The 21,387-nt window shown below is 35.3% G+C and overlaps 3 protein-coding genes across 3 annotated transcripts; 1 reads left to right on the top strand and 2 right to left on the bottom strand.

Moving 5' to 3' along the window:
• Nucleotides 1-2,871: 2,871 nt before the first annotated feature.
• Nucleotides 2,872-3,439, top strand: LOC138909119 (uncharacterized). The gene is made up of 2 exons (XM_070200342.1): nucleotides 2,872-3,088; nucleotides 3,183-3,439. The coding sequence occupies exons 1-2, from the start codon at nucleotides 2,872-2,874 to the stop codon at nucleotides 3,437-3,439; spliced, it is 474 nt and encodes a 157-aa protein (XP_070056443.1).
• A 2,263-nt stretch (nucleotides 3,440-5,702) lies between these two features.
• LOC104114609 (chaperone protein dnaJ GFA2, mitochondrial) lies at nucleotides 5,703-14,937 on the bottom strand. The gene is made up of 17 exons (XM_009625091.4): nucleotides 14,617-14,937; nucleotides 14,416-14,496; nucleotides 12,908-12,990; nucleotides 12,378-12,461; nucleotides 12,236-12,274; nucleotides 11,966-12,076; nucleotides 11,056-11,103; nucleotides 10,860-10,947; nucleotides 10,274-10,338; nucleotides 10,095-10,169; nucleotides 9,311-9,383; nucleotides 8,495-8,586; nucleotides 8,322-8,393; nucleotides 7,613-7,669; nucleotides 6,698-6,746; nucleotides 6,303-6,369; nucleotides 5,703-6,077 (listed from the first exon to the last, which is right to left on the bottom strand). Exons 1-17 carry the CDS (start codon nucleotides 14,762-14,764, stop codon nucleotides 5,981-5,983), a joined length of 1,329 nt encoding a protein of 442 aa, XP_009623386.1. The 5' UTR covers nucleotides 14,765-14,937; the 3' UTR covers nucleotides 5,703-5,980.
• Nucleotides 14,938-16,021: 1,084 nt separating this feature from the next.
• LOC104114610 (probable magnesium transporter NIPA8) lies at nucleotides 16,022-17,880 on the bottom strand. Its single transcript, XM_009625093.4, has one exon. It carries the CDS (start codon nucleotides 17,500-17,502, stop codon nucleotides 16,483-16,485), a length of 1,020 nt encoding a protein of 339 aa, XP_009623388.1. The 5' UTR covers nucleotides 17,503-17,880; the 3' UTR covers nucleotides 16,022-16,482.
• Between the last annotated feature and the right edge of the window lie 3,507 nt (nucleotides 17,881-21,387).

The raw sequence follows: 21,387 nt of genomic DNA on the forward strand, positions 1-21,387 counted from the left end.
ATTTGGCAAACACATGTTTGGCCATAGATTTTGTCTACATTTCGGCAAAATCCCAAATTTCAAAAACCAGCTCAATAGCTGATTTTGAGCCAAAATATCACTATTACATTTTTTTAAAAATTGTCCCAAACTTTTATATTTTATAAAAGAGCCTACAATTTATTATTTTGTAACAATGTTGCTTCGTCATCTCGGTCACTTGATAGTGTATCATGTAGTTCATTATAAAAATGATAATTTTGTATCAAATTTATTTATGTTCAGGACTATGGTTTGCGATAATATAATGAATGTTATTGATAATGGTAATGTTGGGTATTTGTGATAGTTTTTAGAACTTGTGGGTATAAGTCATGTTTCATGTTTTTTCAAAATAAATTTGGGAAATATGTTTTGAAAATTGATGTCCAAATACATTTTCATCTTCAAACCAAACTTCACCCAAATCAGATTTTTCAGAACAAATTTGGATATCTATGACCAAACGCTAGCTTAAAAGTTAAATTACATATTTGCCTTTCTAGATAATATAAATATCTTATTCCTACAATTGAAAGAAAAGAGAAAAAAACTGAAAAATTGCTACATTGAGTCACAATGGTCAGAAAAGTTTTTAGACGCGTTGGTTTGGCACAACACATATTATTTATAATAGTATATTAACTATAGAATATTTAAATAAAAAGAAGGCAACTGATGTGTCTTTTCCTTTCTAAAGTTGTGTCTTTTTAAGATAACTAACCAACTCTTCTTTCAATTCAAAATTCACCCCATCAAACATTGAACACAAGTTCATTCTCATTGAAGAAATATTCTGGAAACAAAAACAAATAATGGTCTTGAAAATTGAATATTAAAGAAATTATCTACGAGGTGCATAGACACAGCTCTAAGAAGTCAAACACTCCTTTGGTAAATTTTCATCAATGTAAGTATAATTTTATGAGAGAAGGTGTCACATGATAGTGTCAAGAATTCTATTGCGTCAGGCTATTATTCGGAGAGATTGGAGCAGTTTGATAATGAAATAATGGGTTCTATTTTCTCTTATTCAACTTATGGTTTATATGTTGTTTCTTATCCTTAGTTATTTATAAATATAATTCTATAAATGTTAGGGCACTTAATATATAGTGTGTCATGCATTTTATAATTAAGAATACAAAATAATTCCTTTTAACAAATGAGATTGATTTGTTGGTATGTAATTTAGTAGCATGCATGAAATTATGTGAAAGATTATAGTTTCAAGGTTGTAATATGTGAATTAGTTTTACTAACTTGAGTAAATTTTTGAAATCATAAGAATAAATGAGGTTTACACATAAATATTATTTAAATGTTGCTGTCCTTTTATCATGAATTTGATCTCTTTGAGAGAAAATCCAAATAACCTTTTAATTTATTTTTAACAATAGTAACAATAAAATAAAATTTTGAAAAATTTATTTCTATTGTGTTTCTCTAAATAATTATGTTCTTTTATTAGTAAATTATTTTTTTTTAAAAATATTTAGCTGTTAAGAATATAACTTTTCAAAGGGTTACTTATTTTATTTTAAGGAAATTATTTGTGAGAGAAAAGACATAACTTCTTAGTTATTTTATATGTTTTTATTATATAATAACTATTATGTATAGCTATTCAATGTGATTTTCACGGTTGGTGTTATGAACTATAAATCAATATTGATCAAGCGACCATACGACCATCTACACCGGTCATTTACAGAAACTTGTATCTAATTTTTTCATGTATAATCATCCCCTAAAAATAATATTTTAATATTATTAATATTATTTTATAAAATTATATGACATAACTTGACATACACGTGCCGAAAAACTAGTTGGATAAAAAAAGAAAAGGTCTTTGGTGCTATCTAGAGAACCTCATGTTATACAGATGTTCCTTTGCGCTTTACATAAAGATCAATAATATGGTTGTGATATATTAGGTTCCTGGCTTGTTATGTATTCGAACTTCTGGATGCTCTTGATTTAGTTAGAACTATGAACAACTTTTGTAAAATTAGATTTATTTTCTCGCACAAAAATTATATAACTTTCACTAACTCACATAAAAATTATAGAGGTCGAAAAACAAAAAATTTCGATACTATTTTCTTATTATACATTTTTTTATTTTCTCCGGTGAATTTTCGCATCTAAGAATTTGGTATAGATTTTGAGTTCACACATTTTCACAACATTCATTTCCAAGAACGTTACATCTATTGCAGAATCTTCTATTTACTACTGATATAGCTATTTCACGGGAAGAAGAAGAGCTATTTCAAGAACAGATATAGCGAAACCAGCCTGATTTCAGGACAGAAATATTGAAATCATATTTGGTTCGTCAGAGGCTACTTACGGAGAGACTTGCATGAATTTGAATTCAAAAGCAAGGTTTGACTATACTGGAACAGAATCAAGAAAATCCAAGGTGTTTTTTCGTCGTTCGTCACCATCACCGTCGGCCGATCGCCGTCGTTAAAGTTATCCCCATTTCGCTTCTCGAAGTTTGCCGTTCAGTGAAAATATTGCATACCGAGAAGCTTTTCATAGGAGGAGATTTCAACTGTCACATTGGAGCGGCGTCTCGGGGTATGATGATGTGCGTGGTGGCTTTGGTTTTGGAGATAGAAACGGAGGAGGAACGTCTCTGCTCGACTTTTCTAGAGCATTTGATTTGTTGATAGCAAACTCGAGTTTTCCGAAGAAGAGGGAACACTTGGTCACCTTTCGGAGTTCGGTGGCCGAGACTCAGATTGATTATTTACTCTGAGGAAGTCCGATAGAGGTCTTTGCACGGATTGCAAGGTCATCCCGAGTGAGAACCTCTCGACCCTTCATAGGCTCCTGGTCATGGACCTTGAGATCACAAGGAAGAGGGCGATGTATTGCCAACATAGGATCAAGTGGGGAGCCTTGACGGAAGCTAAAGCGCAGGAGTTGAGGATCAAGCTGCTGACTATGGGGGCTTGGAGGAGTAGTGGGGACGCAAGCGCTATGTGGACCACGACTGCGCATTGCATTAGGGAAGCTGCAAGAGAGGTATTAGGGGTCTCAAAGGGTTACTCTGGTAGTCACAAGGGAGACTAGTGATGGTAATGGAGAGGTGCAAGGAAAAGTGAAAACCAATAAAGCGGCGTATCTGAAGCTAGTGAAAAATGCAGACGAGGAGGAGAAGAGGGCGAATAGGGAGCAATATAAGTTGGCTAAGAAAGAGGCAAAGCTAGCAGTTACGGCGGCCAAGACTGCAGCTTTTAGTCATTTGTACGAGGAACTTGAGGGCCGAGGTGGGGATAAGAGGTTGTTCTGGTTAGCCAAAGCGCGAGAAAGGAAGGCACATGACTTGGACCAAGTGAAGTGCATCAAGGACGAAGATGGTAGAGTTTTGTTGGATGAAGGGCTTATCCGTCATAGATGGTAGACCTACTTTCATAGTCTCTTGAACGAGGAGGGGGACATGACCATTGTACTAGGTGATTTGGAATTCCCTGGGAGTTGTTGTGACTTTGGGTATTGTACCCGAATTAGAGTTGATGAAGTGGAGGGGGCTATGCGTAAGATGAGCAGGGACAAAGCGACCGGACCAGATGAAACCTTGCTTTTGAATTCAAATTCATGCAAGTCAAGACAGGCTTGGAGTGGCTCACTAGGTTATTTAATGTCATTTTTAGAATGAAGAAGATGTCCGAGGAATAGAGGTGGAGCATTATGGTTCCTGTATACAAGAACAAGGGTGATATCCAAAATTGCAATAGTTATCGGGGTATCAAGCTGCTTAGCCATAGTATGAAAGTCTGGGAGAGAGTGGTAGAGCTAAGGGTGAGGAGGATTGTGTCTATTTTCGAGAACCAGTTCGGGTTCATGCCGGGGCGTTCGACTACATAAGCCATGTCACACATCGTATTGGGGCGGGATAGATGAAATTGAGACTCGCTTCTGGTGTTTTGTGTGACAAGAAGGTGCCACTGAAACTTAAAGGTAAGTTCTACAGAATAGTGGTCAGACTGACGATGTTGTATGGGGTTGAGTGTTGGCCAGTCAAGATCGCTCATGTCCAGAAGATGAAGGTAGCAGAGATGAGGATGTTGAGATGGATGTGCGGACACACCGGGTTAGATAGGATTAGAAATGAGGTTATTCGCGACAAGGTGGGTGTGACCTCTATTGAGGACAAGATGCGGGAAGCACGGCTTAGGTGGTTTGGTCATGTGAGGAGGAGGAGCACAAACACCCTGGTGAGGAGGTGTGAGAGGTTGACATTAGAAGGCCTACGGAGAGGTAGAGGTAGGCCAAAGAAAAAAGTGAGAAGAGGTGATTTGGCAAGACATGGCGCAACTTCAACTGACCGAGAACATGAGCCTTGATAGGAATTTATGGAGGTCGAGGATTAGGGTAGTAGAGTATGTAGTCTAGAGTGTTCATAACAGTAGTATTGACACGCAGTCTCGCCTTCTGTTGGTAGTAATTTTTTATAATTAATAATTATTTTCTTTCATTGTTGATCACCTTACTATCTTGTTGTTTTTATTCTTCTTTTATATGCTTTTTTGGTGTTGTCCCTTCTTGTCTATATTTTCATTAATGTGGTGCTTATGCTTTCCTGAGCCGAGGGTTTATTGGAAACAACCTCTCTATCCTCACAAGGTAGGGGTAAGGTCAGCGTACACACTACCCTCCCCAGACCCCAATGATGTAGGATAATATTGGGTATGTTGTTGTTGGAATAGGAATATAGATGAGAAAGACATCATATTTCGTGACCTGGACAGAGCAGAAAATACAAGGCACAGGTTGATAGCTTAGTACGCTCTCCACTTTGCCTAACTCTGAATAAATGAATTGTACCAAGATTTATGTGATGGTATTTTAGGAGACTCATCTGGACATCTCAGTTATTGAGGTGTCAAATGAACAGAGTGAGAAAAAAAAAAAAAAAATAGCACCAAATGACTACTTTCCCATTCTACTTTAGGCCACCTGATTAGGACCAATTTGGCCAATTTTTAAGATTATATTTTACCTGACTTTATCTAAGTATAGAAAATTATTACAAAATATTATTAAATTATTTGGTTTCTTCAAAAGACCGAATTCGTCACTAATAGTTAAATAGTCAAATTTCAAAATTTTGACTATCAAAATTCGGCCTAATTATATCATCGAATAACAATAAATTGATTGTACGAGTTAGAGGTGTCTCAAATCACGCCGGAGAAAAAAAAAAAGACTTTTTCAATATACTTCTCAAAATTAGAGAAAGAAGTATATTTAAGGTATACCAACGCCCTTCTTCCAAAAAGGGCAAGGAAATACAACACATGTAAATTGATCCTGTGGAAACGTGAAAAACTCTTGACGAACCTTTTGATTATGGCAGGGAGAGACTAGGTATAAAAAAATCTAAGTTTTACACACAACATCAAAATTTTGGTTAGAAAAGAAAAGGAAACCAAGCAGGCAACTCTTCCCGACCTGAAATCTTACACACAACGCAGGTTTACAATTTGGTTTCTTTTTCTTTTTTTCATTTGGTTTCAATTTAGTTGAAACCTAACTTTCTAGCATAAGAATTCAAATATATAATTATTATTTTAATAGTTTTTTGAGCTAATCAATAATTCGGCAATACTTACGCCCAAGCACTTAGGCTTTTTTGATACGAGAATTAATGGCATGCTAAGCTATTATTCAGAAACAGTGAATTGTTTGATACTAGTATTTATATACAACATAAGTTGCAGACCAAATGCTACATTATCTCGCTGCCACAATAATGATTACTATAACTATCAACTAGTCCCCTCCATCAAGCAACAATTAAATCCTCGCCCAAGGTAAAGGAAACCGAAATGACCAAACCCCAAAATTGCACTGGCTATGTTTCCCAGCTCATTCGAAAAGAATAGTACACACTTTTGGCTCATCCCTATACCCACTAAACTAGCTCGTACAGTGGTGGCCCTTACCTAGAGGCTCCTGCTGCAGCCCCTTTATCGTATTCCCCTTGCTCCTCCTTGGCAAACTCTTCAATCAGTTGACGCTGTCTTGGTGTCAAGTTTCTGCACCCAAGTTGCAAAAATAATCATTAGATCGCACAATACAGGATAGCTTCATAGGTACACATACCTTCTCCAGTAAACATTTTTTTTTTATGACTTAATTCAGTGACCGCCAAACTATAAAACCACCTAATTTTCTGAAGACTAGGCCGACAAAAGAGTCAAGGGTATTAAAAAGTGCATTAGTAGACAGTCATTTCTACATTTTACACAAAGGGCACCTACGTGGGAATGCTGACATTGAAGTGGACAAACTGATCCCCAAATGAGAAGGAATTCCGTCCTTTTATTCCTGCACAAGCACGAAGAACAATATTATAAGCTTGAACGAGATAGTTTATAATGCTTCAAGGGTTAAACGAGATAATTGACTCTCTGCATATCAAACAAAAATATTATAAGCTTGCGGACTACTCCTATGTAGTTATTTGTTCGTTACACACGGACCACACATTGTAAATTGATACAACTCCTACTATACCTCACACTGTAGCTTGATAATATGGGCAAATATCCAAATCATCTAATGATCTAGTAAATTTGAGCATTTAGCAAATCAAGGATTCATCAAAAGAACTAATCCAGAAGAAAAAATCTGTCTTAATTTAAGAAGCTGTTACCTTTCTTTTTGAGGACAACCTTTTGGCCAGGTTGAGTGCCAGCGCGAACCTACAAACAACAGGACGTCAAAATTCTGGCACATCGATAAATCATCAAAGGATTAAACAGTAAAATCATTTCTCATTTGTTTCATAGGTCAAGTAAAGCAAGTTGGCTTGTATAAAGAACCTTACATTTTAGCAATGACCATTGCCTACCAGAAATAAACCAGCAACCACTTTTCAAAATTCATATAATGCGGGTTTAAGGATGATTTGAAGGCTCAAAAACTGATAACGTACTATCTCCATGAAGATTGAACAAGTACAGCGATTGCTTAATTAACCTAGTCATAGTGCAGAAAAATATAATGTACAGTTTACTCTTAACTTCAAGTTTGAAAACTTTCTGGCCAGGTGGTATTTGACAATTGAAGTTGTACAAACAGTAGTCTCGACCAAAATAAGAGAAGAATTAATAACTATCTGGATGCAGATTGAATAAGCATGGAGCTTGCTTAATTTACCTAAGCTCAGTGCAGAATATTTAATCTACTTCCTTTTTTAAATTTCTAACTTTGGGAACTTTCTGGCCAAGAGATATTTTGGCAATTGCTGTTATAGAGGTCAAATAACCGCCATGTCAGAAGATTCTCCACTAAAATAAAAGAATTGACTAGTTTGAGTGGATACTTGATAGAACTTCGGAAAATTGAAGTAATCTATATTAGACAATAACGTTTGTGTCCTATCAGTTTACATCCAATAAAGAAGTAAGGAGTGCCTTAGCGTCTATATTTCATAATATATCACGCTGCTCTCACTTTTACCAAGTTGTAGGGACAATCAGAGCGCATAACGCATCAACCTCTTAAACTCAAGAAGGAAATTGAAGGACAAAAGTTAACCAAGATCAGCTTAGTAGTATTTCAGTACCTTAACAACAACATCTCCAGTCAGAGTTGGGACTTGGATCGTTCCTCCCAAGATTGCCTGCAGTGAAGTATTCATCAGAATCTAACCATATTACCCAAAGAAGAGTCACAAATTCATAGATTTAGTAGCCATGAAAAGAAACAATATAATGACAACAGTATGCGGCCACAGCTTGACAACTGCTATGGCAACCAGATGTCCAGAAATGATGCAAAATGCTTGTTGGACCCAGCAGATGTTATGATAAAATTTGTCAATTAGCTTCACGGGAGAAAGTATTCATACATATTAATGCAAAATGTTTCATATTGTATCCTCTACCCACTAGGTACATATAGTTTCCAATCATTGTTACATAATATTTTGGATCATGGATCATGGATCATGACCAGGGGTAGGCTTCTTTAGATCACATGTCGATATACTTTTAAATTCAGTACATTGTAATCTTTCTGTTTAAAGGAAAATGGGAATTGAAAGGTTTAAAAAGATTCTTAGCATCACAATAGTAAGATTTGAAGACGACAAATGCTACGAAATAGTAAGATATGGGGATAATATTTAGATGCCAAAACTAGCACTAAGAAAGAGCAGAAATCAATTCGTGATTTGCTAGGGAATAGTGAACTATAGTTCTCAATAGTCCTCAATGTACAGCAGCAACACATTCTTTATATCAGCAAAGATTATAGTTAGTTAGAAATAGTACCTGGGTGATACTCAAAACAGCATCTACATGAATATCAGAGCCTTCTCTCCGGAAAACAGGGTCTTCCCTGACCTGAAAAAAGAATTCAAGAGGCCTCTGTGAATAACATGAATCAAAATTGAGAGTAGAAGAAACCTTACATACAAAATGACCATGGAAGCTTTCAACTGAACCTTAATAACAACATAAAGATCTCCAGGCCGGTTGCCTTCAGGATCTGCTCCACCACTTCCATACACCTTGAGTGTCTCGTCAGTGTCTACTCCTGTAGAAACAATAATGAACGATAAAAAATATCTAGAGGCATGCACAGCCACAAGCACAACCACAAAAGTTTCTTGTTCTTAGCTACAGCATATATGGGGTTTCCCATTCTTGACTTGATCTGTATGTAGACAAATACTAGTACATGTGTGGTTTGTATGCCATTTATGTAAAATCAAGCAAATGATACGTTTAATCTCTTTCTAAGGTTTTTCAAGAGGCGCAAAGAACCATTCAACATCGCGTAATAGCAACAGAGACAAAGAATGGAGGCAAAAATTGTTCAACTAAGACAGTTTTTCTTGTGCTATATAGCAGCTTTAATACTAAAAGGACTACTTGGGCATCCATTGATGAAAAACAAAAAGGTTTTAGTTTAAGTAAAATTGCATCAATCCACATACAGATTTTAACAATCAGATGCTTTCATCTGAAAAAAAAGTTGTCATACATTAATTTACCCGTTTTTGCTTTTTTCACATATTTCGGTAAAGGGGCAAGGGTGGTTAAGGTGCACAAGTCACAACTATACTATAGTTCTATAACATGGCCACATCTACAAAAGCTGCTAAATCTATTATGAACAAACTCTTAACAAATGCATTTTGTACCAGCAGATTATAACAAAGCATCAAAATCGGTTATGTTGACAAAATCAGGTATATTTCACACCATATACTTGCTGTGGCGGTCATGAGTAGATGTAATATGTGACTATAGCTTACCGGGCATGATATCCACTTTCACTGTCTTTGGTCCTCGTAGTACCCGATTTCCCTTGCAAGACTTGCAGAAACTCTGTAGGCCAAAAATATTTCTATCAGTGCTTCTACCTCTAACGCAATTATTCATCAAACAAAGCCAATTCATCCAAGTAAACGTTGAAATGTTAGTTAACACTGCAACTGGCAGTGGTTTAGAATTCAAAAGTCATCGTTTTTTTGAAATGGGAATTCAAAAGTCATTGTTGCACTCGTCCCCAAAGGGAAAGCACATATATTGATGATACATACACTGAAGACTAAAAGTGTCAGCTGAAAAATGGAAAAGAATAATTTTCAACAATTCTTTGTATCAAGAGGAAGACTTCTATCATCTTACGGGATCCGTCAAGAACACTAGAGAACAGACATTTCCATTATAAACCAGAGTATATTCTTCCAAATATCACAAAACTGAAGAAACTCTACAAAGAAGGTACATTTAGGAGCTTTATCTTATCTGAGTACAGAACAATTCACCAGCAGTCAGAAAACAAACTTCTACGAATATGAAACAGATATACAATTTATTCTTGTCCCACTAAAATGAAGTTGGTGAAGTTAAAGATTCCCTTCTATGGTGTTCATGTAATCTTTTAAATCAAGGATAATTATAATACCTACTCGTTGATATGCTTACACCAAACAAAGCACAATGACCGTACTCATCCCACAAAAGGGAAAGACCAATATTAGCTATATGCATGCATAACTAACAATACTGGTTTTTGTGGAGAGGACGTCATACCGATACGATCTTCCCTGTTCCTTTGCATGCAGGACAAGTCGTTTGCAATGTGAAAGGACCAGTTTGCGAGATTGACTGCAGAGGATTATTGAAATATAAGTAAAAAGGAGCCAACATTATACACAATGAAACATGCATGTCGCTGAAAGTAGAGTGAAAAATAAGCAAGAGGTACTCACCACACCTGAACCTTTGCAGCGCTTACAAGTTTCGGGTCTAGTGCCAGGAGGCACACCAGTTCCACCTAAAAGAGAAATAAGGAAGGGAGGAAGAGTGACTACAGTAAGTACCAAGTAGATTGAAGTCTGCCTCCCTAACATGAACTAGCAGGATGACTACTTTGACCAAATTTTAGAGGTTAAAGAGGCTAGACAAACTTTTACATGTGAATTCAACATATCACTTATCCCTCTCACTCGACACCCAGCAGTACTTATTTAATCTTGTTCCTTATCAGAAAAAGCTTCTTTAATCTTGTTAACTACCCGATCTTGATTAACGCATATGCACTTCAATGCTCATGCATATCACTGTTTCATCAATGACTGCACAAATGAACTTTGCTACTACACTAGCAACTTTGACAACAACAGTACGAAAGACATATCGATATCCTACTTAGATTCCCCCTCCCCTCCCCCATCCTGAAAGAAAAAAAAAATAAAGAGGTCGCTAGAGATATAGATTAGGCAGTTAAATTAAACCAAGTTCCTTCAAGAAACAAGTAACTATATCCTTTATCATAGAAGAAACAAGTGAATCTACCACAAGCAGTGCAAGGCAAATCTGTTTGGAATGTTATAGTCTTAGTGCACCCCTGAACAGCTTCCATGAAGGATAGTTCAATGGGAACCTGCATAACAGGAGGCAAAAACAGTTAAATTTTTTTAAATATATGAAGTGCGTGCATAAATTCAAAACAGCTACAATAACAAACGGAGGAGAGATAAAAGGAGAAAACCTTGACATCCTCTCCACCCATGTCTCTGTTAAAGATGTTGCCAAAAATCTAATCTCCAATAAATGCCAAAAGGAACAGAAAAAGGTTAGATCTCAAGGATTGAAATTAAGAATGAAAAAGAAACGGGCATAACAAAGTAGGTACCGATAGTACATTCACCTAATTTTGCATCAGATTCAGAACAAAAAGACTTTAAGCTGGAAGAGTCATGATGCATAGAAAAAGACCATAAAAGCGATGCCTAAGAGATTAAGGAGAAATATTAAAGCATGCCTTGTGCACTGGGCTGCCATCTGCTTTCGTAGCACCTTTCCCAACATCATTCCTATGGATCTATTTCCCACAAAGGAACGGGATGTATATAGTAAAGTTTTTTTCCCCTTTTCCGATAAGGTAAGGTAAAGATGTACCGGGGAAAATATATATTTGAAGCTTAAGGAAACTCGACAGGTAACAATGACGTCAACTACTTTTGATTTTTTAGCTTCCAATATTGATATTAATTAGTACTTAATTAGCTGCAAAAAAAAAAGTACTTCTTCACAAACATTATCTTCAGAGAACCAAGGGAAGGAGGAAAATAATTCAGATTTTTGACAATTATGTGCATACTCTCTAATGCCGTCTGTGACACTGTTTCGCAAAAACTCAACCTATAATCTCTTGGTATCTGTGGAAGAGAGAACAGAGAGTCATGGTTGTACACCAGATTACTTCTCATATAGGGGAAAGCACAACCACTCAGGATCTAGCTCAACAACCAAATTTATGAAGAGGCGGAACATCATACGCAAATTAGCAGAATTCAATGCTCAGCAGACAGCTATCAAAAAATTCAAATATCCAGAATATCACGATGGCAATTTTCCAAGACTATGTAGATTAATTAGAACCTGAATCTAGTTCTTACATCAGCATTTCTAAACATGTCTTCAAATGGACTTCTGAAGCCACCAAACGGATCAAACCCAGCACCTCCACCTCCACCATTGTTCATACTATTAAATGCATCATGCCCAAGCTGCATAATGAGCAATGCATCAGAATGCTTCTCATTCAAGAGAAATTATATTCAAAATCTTGAATGCTTCTAGGCAAAATAAACCCCTAATATGCAAATAACAAGAAATATTGAAGTAAATGTCTGTCAGGTTTAAGTGCAAAGTAACACATGTCAAACCTGATCATATTGTTCACGTGCTTTATCATCCTTCAGAACCTGCAACATCGAAATAAACAATTTTTGATACAAAATTCCGTACAATACTGACTTCAAAAACAACCTTATATAGAGCAAAAAAGTTTTCCAAAGTGACAAGTACCTCATAAGCCTTTTGAACTTCCTGAAACTTTTTTTCAGCATCTGGATCATCTTTGTTCATATCTGGATGCAGTCGCTTTGCAAGCTGAAGTATAACACAATGTGTCACCATTCACCAATAGCAGAGATAAGGTAATACCAACTCCTTTGGAAAAAATAATTGCAAATTGCTACTTGAGTTATTACAAACTCCTACTCGAGTAGTAAGTCAATAAAGTTCTACAATTATAAACCTTAAGGGGTTGTTTGGTACAAGGGATAAGATGTCGGATTAAATTTATACCGTGTTTGGTTGGCGGTATAAACCAAACACGGTATAACAACCAAACACGGTATAAATTTAATCCCAGACTTAATCCAAGATATCTCATCTTATCCCACCTTATCCCATCAAACATGCGATTATTGTATCCCACCTCCCATATGGTATAAATTAGTTCTGGGATTATAATCTCGGGATAATTTAGTCCGCATACCAAACGACCCCTAAAGGACAAGATCAACCAACGAAGAAGGGGATAACAAACATACCCCATAATAAGCTTTCTTGATTTCAGATGCAGTTGCATTTCGATTGACGCCAAGCACCTCATAAAAATCTTTCATACTCGTGGCTAATCAGACATTAAGCAGGGAAGAGGGTGGGGATTATATGTTAGTGACTAAACTCAAAATTCATCTGCAATGTGATAGGAAAATAAATACCAGAGAATCAAAAGATAATTCTAACAAATACCTTCATTACCCATTTTCCCATGATTACCACCAAAATTTCCAAGATGAACATCAAAGTGTAATTTTTGAATACCACTTTTACCAATACGCAAAACATTTCACAGTGGATGATAATTTTTTGTTTTTTCAAGTATAATGGATGTTTATGTTTTTTTATACAAATGTTATCTGCTTCTAGATACATAGATATTCAGTTCACATGGATATATGAGTCAGATAGATGTCATTAACAGAAGAAGATGTAACCCTTTAGCACATCCCAGGGGCTAAGTAACCAAGATACTGAAAGCATGCCTATATGAAAAATCCTCAAAGCCAGGATTTTGTTACTTCAACAATTCACTTACTAATTTCTTTAGAAAGAATAATTCACCTACTAGAACATAATAACAGAGCTCATGTAACACTGGCTGGTCCCTTTTAGGGGGAGAAAAAGGAAAACAATAAAAAAAAGATTCTTTGATTTAAAGGAAGGAACCAGTAAATGTCATTGAGCTTCACCTCACCTCCATTTTCTCAGAATGCACCATAGGGGATGATAAAAATAAATTCAAACTATATCCCACCTCTCCTATCAGCTTACTAACTTCAATTATAAACAAGCTTTTGTCTCTCTGTCTCTCTCTCTATAATATCTATCTATCCATCAATACACCTATCTATCTGTGTTGGAGGGGTATACAAGATTGTCCGCCTGCTAGCTAGAGCTTCTATACCGCTTTTCTTCCTCTTCTTGGAATAAGTAGCAGCTTGCAATCTATAAAAGACACCGAGAAACACGGTGGAAGTATGATAGTTTCTACATTCTGTTTTACCAGCCTCTATGAATGTGCATACTGCATAGTGTGTACTCATCCGGCTTTAGAGGCAAAAAGATTTTGATTAAAATGGAATAAGAGTCAAAACACAGCAAGTTAACAACTGATTCAACTAAATGAAACTAACCCCTAGAAATTACACTAAAAACCTCCAGTAAGAAATTATAGCTAGATTGCCACAATCAATACTATCAAATGGCCGTTGGCAATAAATACTATCAAATGGCACAACGGAACATGAAGGAGATGAAAGGTATTTTTTTTATCTGGTCTAATTAGCATAGGAAGAGCAGCATACAGAAAGATTTTACCCATCAGTTCAGCATTTTTAAACAAGAACTCCAATATAGAATCCATAAATTTCCCAAATTTTTTATGACATTCGACAGATGAATTATGTATTCACATTTAATATATTTTCCACATAGAATAACAAAAAACAGATAATTCATCACAATCATTAAACGGGGCATGGGTAATTGGTACCTGTTCCATGAATTGATCTTGTGGCACCAAAATTGGCTTTGAATAATCCAGGTCTTAACCAATCCCTCCTTTCACTGCCCCCTATAACTCACACAATAGAAAAAAAAAAAATCAAATTCAAAACAGAAAAGAAATAAACTTTATGCATCCGCGGCTATAATTCATTCAAATAACACAACAAAAGGTCAAATTTACACATACCATTATTAGAATTCAAATAAAACAAGCCCCTTGTTTGATTGTACACTGCTGTATTATATCTCCTACAACCTCCCTTTAATAAAGATCCAGAAGAAAAGGTGCAGCGAGCAATCCGGTGAGCAATACGAAGAGCATTAGAGCTGACCATTTCAGTACACTGGATTGTTAAATCCTAGAAAAACCCTAGTTACTGAAGTGAATAAAAAGATGGGTTTTTTATTTTAATATGAACAGAAACACCCACAAAGGTACAAGCTTTTTTCAAGCTTGCAGTGGAAGCTTCTAGTTACGAGTTAATGGCGGAAGAAGTAGCAGAGGCTTACTCTAGGGAAAATTTTGTGGAAGCCCTTTCACTTTACTTTTTCAGGGGGTCTAATTAGGTATTAAGCTGAAATGGAGGGGCCTTTTTGACAAAATCTATAGACCTTGTCTAAAGTAAATCTAGGGCAAACGCAAATGTTGAGGAAAAAATATTGAACTTTGCTTTTTCTCCAAGAAAGGGGGATCGTTAAACATAATTCCCATATATTTTTCTACCTCTTAATTTTTTGATGAAGAAGCCGATAAAAAGATTTGATTCAGAAGTGGATTATTATTGAATTATGGTTTCTCCCCATCTTCCAATTTTAAGGAGTAACACAATTTCATACAAGGATAAAAATACCATTTTTATTTGTAACTAAACAATTTTATTTATCAAGTACTATAAAATATGTACAGTATCTTTAAAAACCCTGACTTTGGACATCTAGTTCTAAATACCAGAATCAAACAAAACACCAAAAAATACCACATTTTAAACTGTTTTAGGAGTAATGAACTACTGAAAATAGTCTTTTCACTAGTACTTCTTTTTAAAAACTTGCATTCAAATTTGTTTATAAGTACTAGTCCTAATTTATAATTGCTTGTTACAATAAATTCTAAACCACCTAATTACTACCTTAACCTTCAACTTGCCCTTATAATTTGATAGTGGTCAAACTTTTCCGGAAGGGTGCCTACATATGAAACCTAAATTTTATATAACACACTTCATATAAGTATTTTGATGTTAAAATCTCTAAAATATACAATACTTCTTAACATTTGAACAAGTATAGTTTTCGAATCTTATTTGACATATTTTTTTTAACTATAAATATGATAACACGAAGGACTTAAGAATATTTTGTTAGAAAAAAAATTTATGTCCTTTTTTAAAGTGTTGTTGGTATTGTTGTTGTTATTATTTAATACTCAAATACTATGATTCAATTATGAATACGCCTCTCTATAGGTTGGAATCAAACACTTAATTCCTTACACTAGGAGAATCCTATAAACATATTGAATTTTGTAGTTTTTCATAGTATGGAAGAACAACTAAATAATTTGAAAATGAAAGAATTTAAAGACAAACGGATTGGAATGAAAATTTCTATTTAGAACTCTAAAGTTTATGAAATCTTAAAAATTTCAATATATACAAAAAAATTGTACTTATCTTATATACAAGATATAATTTTACTGCGAAACGTATTCAATTAAACCCTTCTTGCTCGTGCCAAGCATTCTCATGTCCGTCACCACAAACTAATGTCACCCTCCTCATAGTCTAAGTTGATACCCTGGTGCAGCATTGCAGTTGCCTCCAAAATTGCCCCACCATCCGGGCAGAGCTAGAAGCCCGTCTACGCGTTCGGCCAAACCCCGTAGCTTTTGTTCAAATAATGTATTTGTATTGAAAAATTCATTAAATATGTACAAATATTAAATTAAGAACCCTTAAAATCGTCGTTCTAAAATTGAGAACACATCACGATGAAATCGTGGTTGCGCCTACGTGACACAATTGTCTTCAAATGAGAAATTGCTCCAATCATATTAGCAGTTTTCATCACCAAAACTTGTCCAAATGATCTCTATATCCTTAATTTGGGTGTCTTGAGATGGCATGAACAGCCTCTTGTCATCCTTCAGTATTTCACCTCCTTTTGAATATGATTCATCATCTTCAGGTGCTAGCAAATAAATGCCAACAAACACAGAAATCATTCCAAGAATGAACATTGTTGTTCTCAAAGCATCAAACACCTTGTATTCCTCAAAGTAGACAAAACCAGTACAAATGGAGAAAAAAGTCCAAGCTATTTGAAACATAGGGACAATAAGTATAGCATCAAAGCGCGAAAGTCCTTCGTTTAACCTCGCCATCCAAAATCCACCTGTACTTAGAAACATCAGAAGCATCGAATACGTGAACCTGTTTTGCAATATTGCATAACCACCACTTGTTGACATTGACAATCTTAACATGTTTGAAAGAGACTTAGCAAACAATACTGAACATGATCCAATAGCACCTGAAACAACTGCATATGAAAATGGAACCAGCATTTGCCCTTCTCCTCTCTTGTAAATTGAATGATGTAATACAACAACCAATACCAAAGTGAAACAGTAAAGAAGAAATGTAGTGTTTGTGTAATTTTCAGCCAATTGCTCTGGCATATAAACAGGGGACTGGTGGTTGCCAAAGGCTACAAGGAATATGTTACCAACAACAATAAAAGCAGTGGCTAACACTATTTTGATTGTCACTGTTTTGTTCGAAAGAAAGTAGGCGAAAACGATGTTTGAGACAAATTGTATAGATCCCAAAGCTGCTAGAAGTGATTGAGCAGCATATCCAAATGAAATGAAATTGAGACAATTTCCTATTGCAAAGAATAGAATACCAACTCTCCATGTTTGGAAGTATATAATGGGCTTATTCATCGTAGGCTTTACATTCATAGAATGCCTTTTTCTCTCATCGTGGCCTAATTTAAGGAGGTTGGTTCCAAAGTTAATGATAATGCTTCCTAATAAATTGATAATGGCTGCAATTACCCACTCCCCCATGGATAGAACAAGTTAGGAAAACCTCAAACTGCAGAATAAAAAAAAATACAAGAATACTATACTTGGGATTAGTATCTGCGACCTAAAGCAATTTTTGAGCCAATGCCTTAGAACCATTTCATTGCAAATTGGTTCAAATAAATCCCTTTCGAACCATGTAACTCCGTCCCCGATTGAATGCGTTGATAAAGCACAGGAAAGAGCTCACAAAATATCCTAACTCTTGGAAGACTTGAAAGGGGGCGGGCCGGCGGGTTGAAATCAGAAATTTGAAGGAAAGACAGAAACTAATTAAGCTGATCAAACAATGAACTAATTCCTTTGATTTTTCTTCTTGTGGGTAGTCAATATATACATATAATTAAATTTTATCTTTCTCGGCATTGAAGATTTAAATTCTGTATTGATAGAAAAAAGGAATTAATCTTGACAACTTTGACTGGGAAAATAAGGGAAAAATCAAAGCTGGTGGCTTTGAGTAATTTGAGTATTTCCTTCTTCTTTCCTTTCTTGCATAGCTCCAGCATGGCAGCATATATTTGAATACAGGAAGTTTTCAACGCTGTTTCTAGAAGTTTAGACTTATAATTGACCTTCTATAGAGCTTTTAAAATCACGTCTTCATACTTTACTCAACTTGTATGTATATTTGTAACATACCCTACGTAATAAGACAACTAAATAACAAAACAGTGAATAAAAAAAACACGGCAGAGGTGACAAATATTTCCAGTTTAAAAACCAGTTTATTCATTTCCAGTTGAACTTGAAATGACTCATCAAATTATTATACCAAAACAGATCAAATAACGTAAGCAACGTGTCAAAATGCAACACAAATAAACATAATAAATCAAATTTTGGATATTAGAAATTATGTAAATTAGAAAGAATTAAGCTAATAATTTTAGAAAAATACATTAGTTTAACTTCTTCTTTTAAAATAATATTTTTTCCAAAAGTAACATAAAAAAGAGGAAACTCAATTCATGTTAATTATGACCCGTCATTTAACATATTCTGACCTAGCTCATTTTCATTCAACCAAACTTTGAGCAGGTTGGGTCATGATCTTTTTTTTAATTGATCCATCTTGTCTAAGTTTAAGTTGACTCAACCCATTAATTTGTAAACCTTTTATATATATATATATATATATATTTGTGGGGATGGAGTACATATATATATATATATATATATATATCACATATTTATAGTTTTCTTCAATTTTTATGCAATTTTACATGTTTATAAATATTTACTATAATTATATTATTTTATAAAATATTAAAAATCCCCCCTCCCCTCCCCCCCCCCCCCCCCCCAAAAAAAAAAAACTCCTCCCACCTCTTCGAATATTAATTCAGAAAAATGTTCAGAATAACTTATTTGATTTTTAACGTCAAAGAATTTCATAGAATATTATTTGTTTGCGTTATTTTATGTTTATAAGATACTCTGTTACTCGTACTGTAAGGCAGAAAGAAAAGTAGGACTTTAAAGATATGAAATTGAAACCTCCAATGGGCCAACTAGGCAAAGAACTACCTATGTTTAGCCCACAATTTATGACCTAGAGCTGGTCCAGAAATTGTAATGGACTATGTAAATTGATTGGGCTGGGCCATGAACCTAAGAAATAACCTTCTCTTCACCATCATGTTAAAAATAACATGAGCTAGCCAGTTTTCAAACCGGTAATCGAAAAATAGTCAGCGTTCGTAAAGTCATTGAAAAATAACTACTATTTTAGCTGAAACACGGAAAATTCCAGCATAATATGCTGGATTGTGGAGCTCCTGCGTATAAACTTCCAGCATATTATGTTGGAACTCCATTACAATATGTTGGAATCTCATATGTGAAAAATTCGAACTATGTTTTTGTTCAGATTTTATCTTTACATGAAAAAGTGTCTAAATTTCGATTAGAAACTGTGGCTATTTTTTAATTACCAGTTGTAAATTAGGCTATTTCTGATTTCCCCCCTTGATTGTAGGGATTCTAAAAGTTACTATGGCGTCCTAGGAAATCATACAGAGCTAAAACTGGTGCACGAAACAGGAAGAAATGATCAAAATTTATGATTGTCAATGGATAAATAGGATGAGATTATACTTTTATGCAAGTTAAATCGAACATTAGAATAAAACTTAAGATAGAAATAAACTGGGAACATATGCGAGTCATACTAAGTTCAAGTCGAATATAGCACAACTTGCTTGAAAATAAATATACTTTCTTTATACGACTTATTATCATTGGTGTCTATTTGCAATAATTTTGCGCAGAAAAATAGAAATGTAATAACAAACAACTATTAAAAAAAAGAATTTTATTGATAAACATTGCGGGTTACAACTATATTTATCCTTTGATTCTTCCTTCTGATTTGTTATCCGTAATTCGAGGGCTATAGCGGCGTATTTCTCGAACGTAGGATGATATGTGTAATAACCCAACCGGTCATTTTGACTTTTAGAAGCCCGTTCCCCTAAATAAAACTTTCCGAATATGTTTTTAATAATTTATGACTTGCGAAGATGGTTGGTCAGAATTTGGAAGTGATCGGGTTGAAATCGGAACAATTGGTTCTTTAGTTTGGCTTTAAAAGGCCAAGTTTGACTTCGGTCAATATTTTGAGGAAACGACCCCGTAATCAGGATTTGACGGTTCCAATAGGTTCGTATGATGATTTCGGACTTGAGAGTATGTTCAAATCGGGTTTTGGATAACCTGAGAGCGTTTTAGCGCTTAATAGTGAAAATCAACTATTTAAAGGTTTAAATTTGATTTGGAATAGTTTTTGGAGTAATCGAGTTTCGTTTGAAATTCTGAGTCTGGGAATAGCTCCGTATAGTAATTTAAGACTTGCACACAAATTTTGGTATCATTCTAAGTAGTATAAGTGTATTTCGGCGCGTTCGGAGTACGTTTGAAGAATTTAAAATTTCTAAGTTGAATCAATTTGGTTTGGAGTATGATTCTTAGATTTAATGTTGTTTTATACGTTCCGAGAGTTCGAGCAAGTCCGTTTTATGATTTCAAACCTGTTGGTATGTTCGGGCGGGTCCCCGGGATGGCCCGAATGCTAACCGGACGAGGCTCGAATCAATTTTGGAATTTTGAAGAAGAGGTGAAGCCTTCTGCTTCTGGTACGTTCGCACCTGCTCTTGGACAGCCGCAGGTGCGACTCTCGCAGATGCGAGGTTTATGTGCAGAAGCGAAAAAAGGAAGGGGAGGCCATCGCCGCAGATGTGGAATTTTGGCGCACCTGCGAGGAGCTTCCGCAGGTGCGAAGCCGCAGGTGCGATAAATCCCTTCGCAATTGCGAAAAAACTGCTTGGACAGAACCTTAAAACGGACGAAGCTCAATCCATTTTTGTCCATTTTTCTTCCATATTTGGGTGATTTCAGAGCTTTTTGAGAGGGAATTTTAACTAACAACTTGGAGGTAAGTTAATTCTATACCCCTTGAGTTAAATACATAGATTATGGATAGATTATAACCGGTAAATCTTAGAAATCAAGGGTTTAGATGAAAAACCTAGACTTTTATAAAAATGAGATTCCACGAAAATGGTTATGGAATTGGATAGAAATTATATATTTGAGTTCTTGAGATTATGGGTAGCGTTTTCATCCGAAAATTTTCGGAATCCGGGCACGTGGGCTCGGGGTGAATTTTAAAAATTTTATCATTTTGGATAGAGTAATTTACTTAATAGATGAATTTCGAATTATTGAACATGTATTAATTATTTTATATAACTTTTGGATAGTTTCGAATTTTTTGGTACCGAATTGAGGTTTTTACGCGATATTTTAACCGGAAAGCGGACTTTGAGACAAGGTAAGTCTCTTGTCTAATCTTGTGAGGGAAAA

Source organism: Nicotiana tomentosiformis, chromosome 1, assembly GCF_000390325.3.
Source record: "Nicotiana tomentosiformis chromosome 1, ASM39032v3, whole genome shotgun sequence".
Classification (NCBI taxonomy): domain Eukaryota; kingdom Viridiplantae; phylum Streptophyta; class Magnoliopsida; order Solanales; family Solanaceae; genus Nicotiana; species Nicotiana tomentosiformis.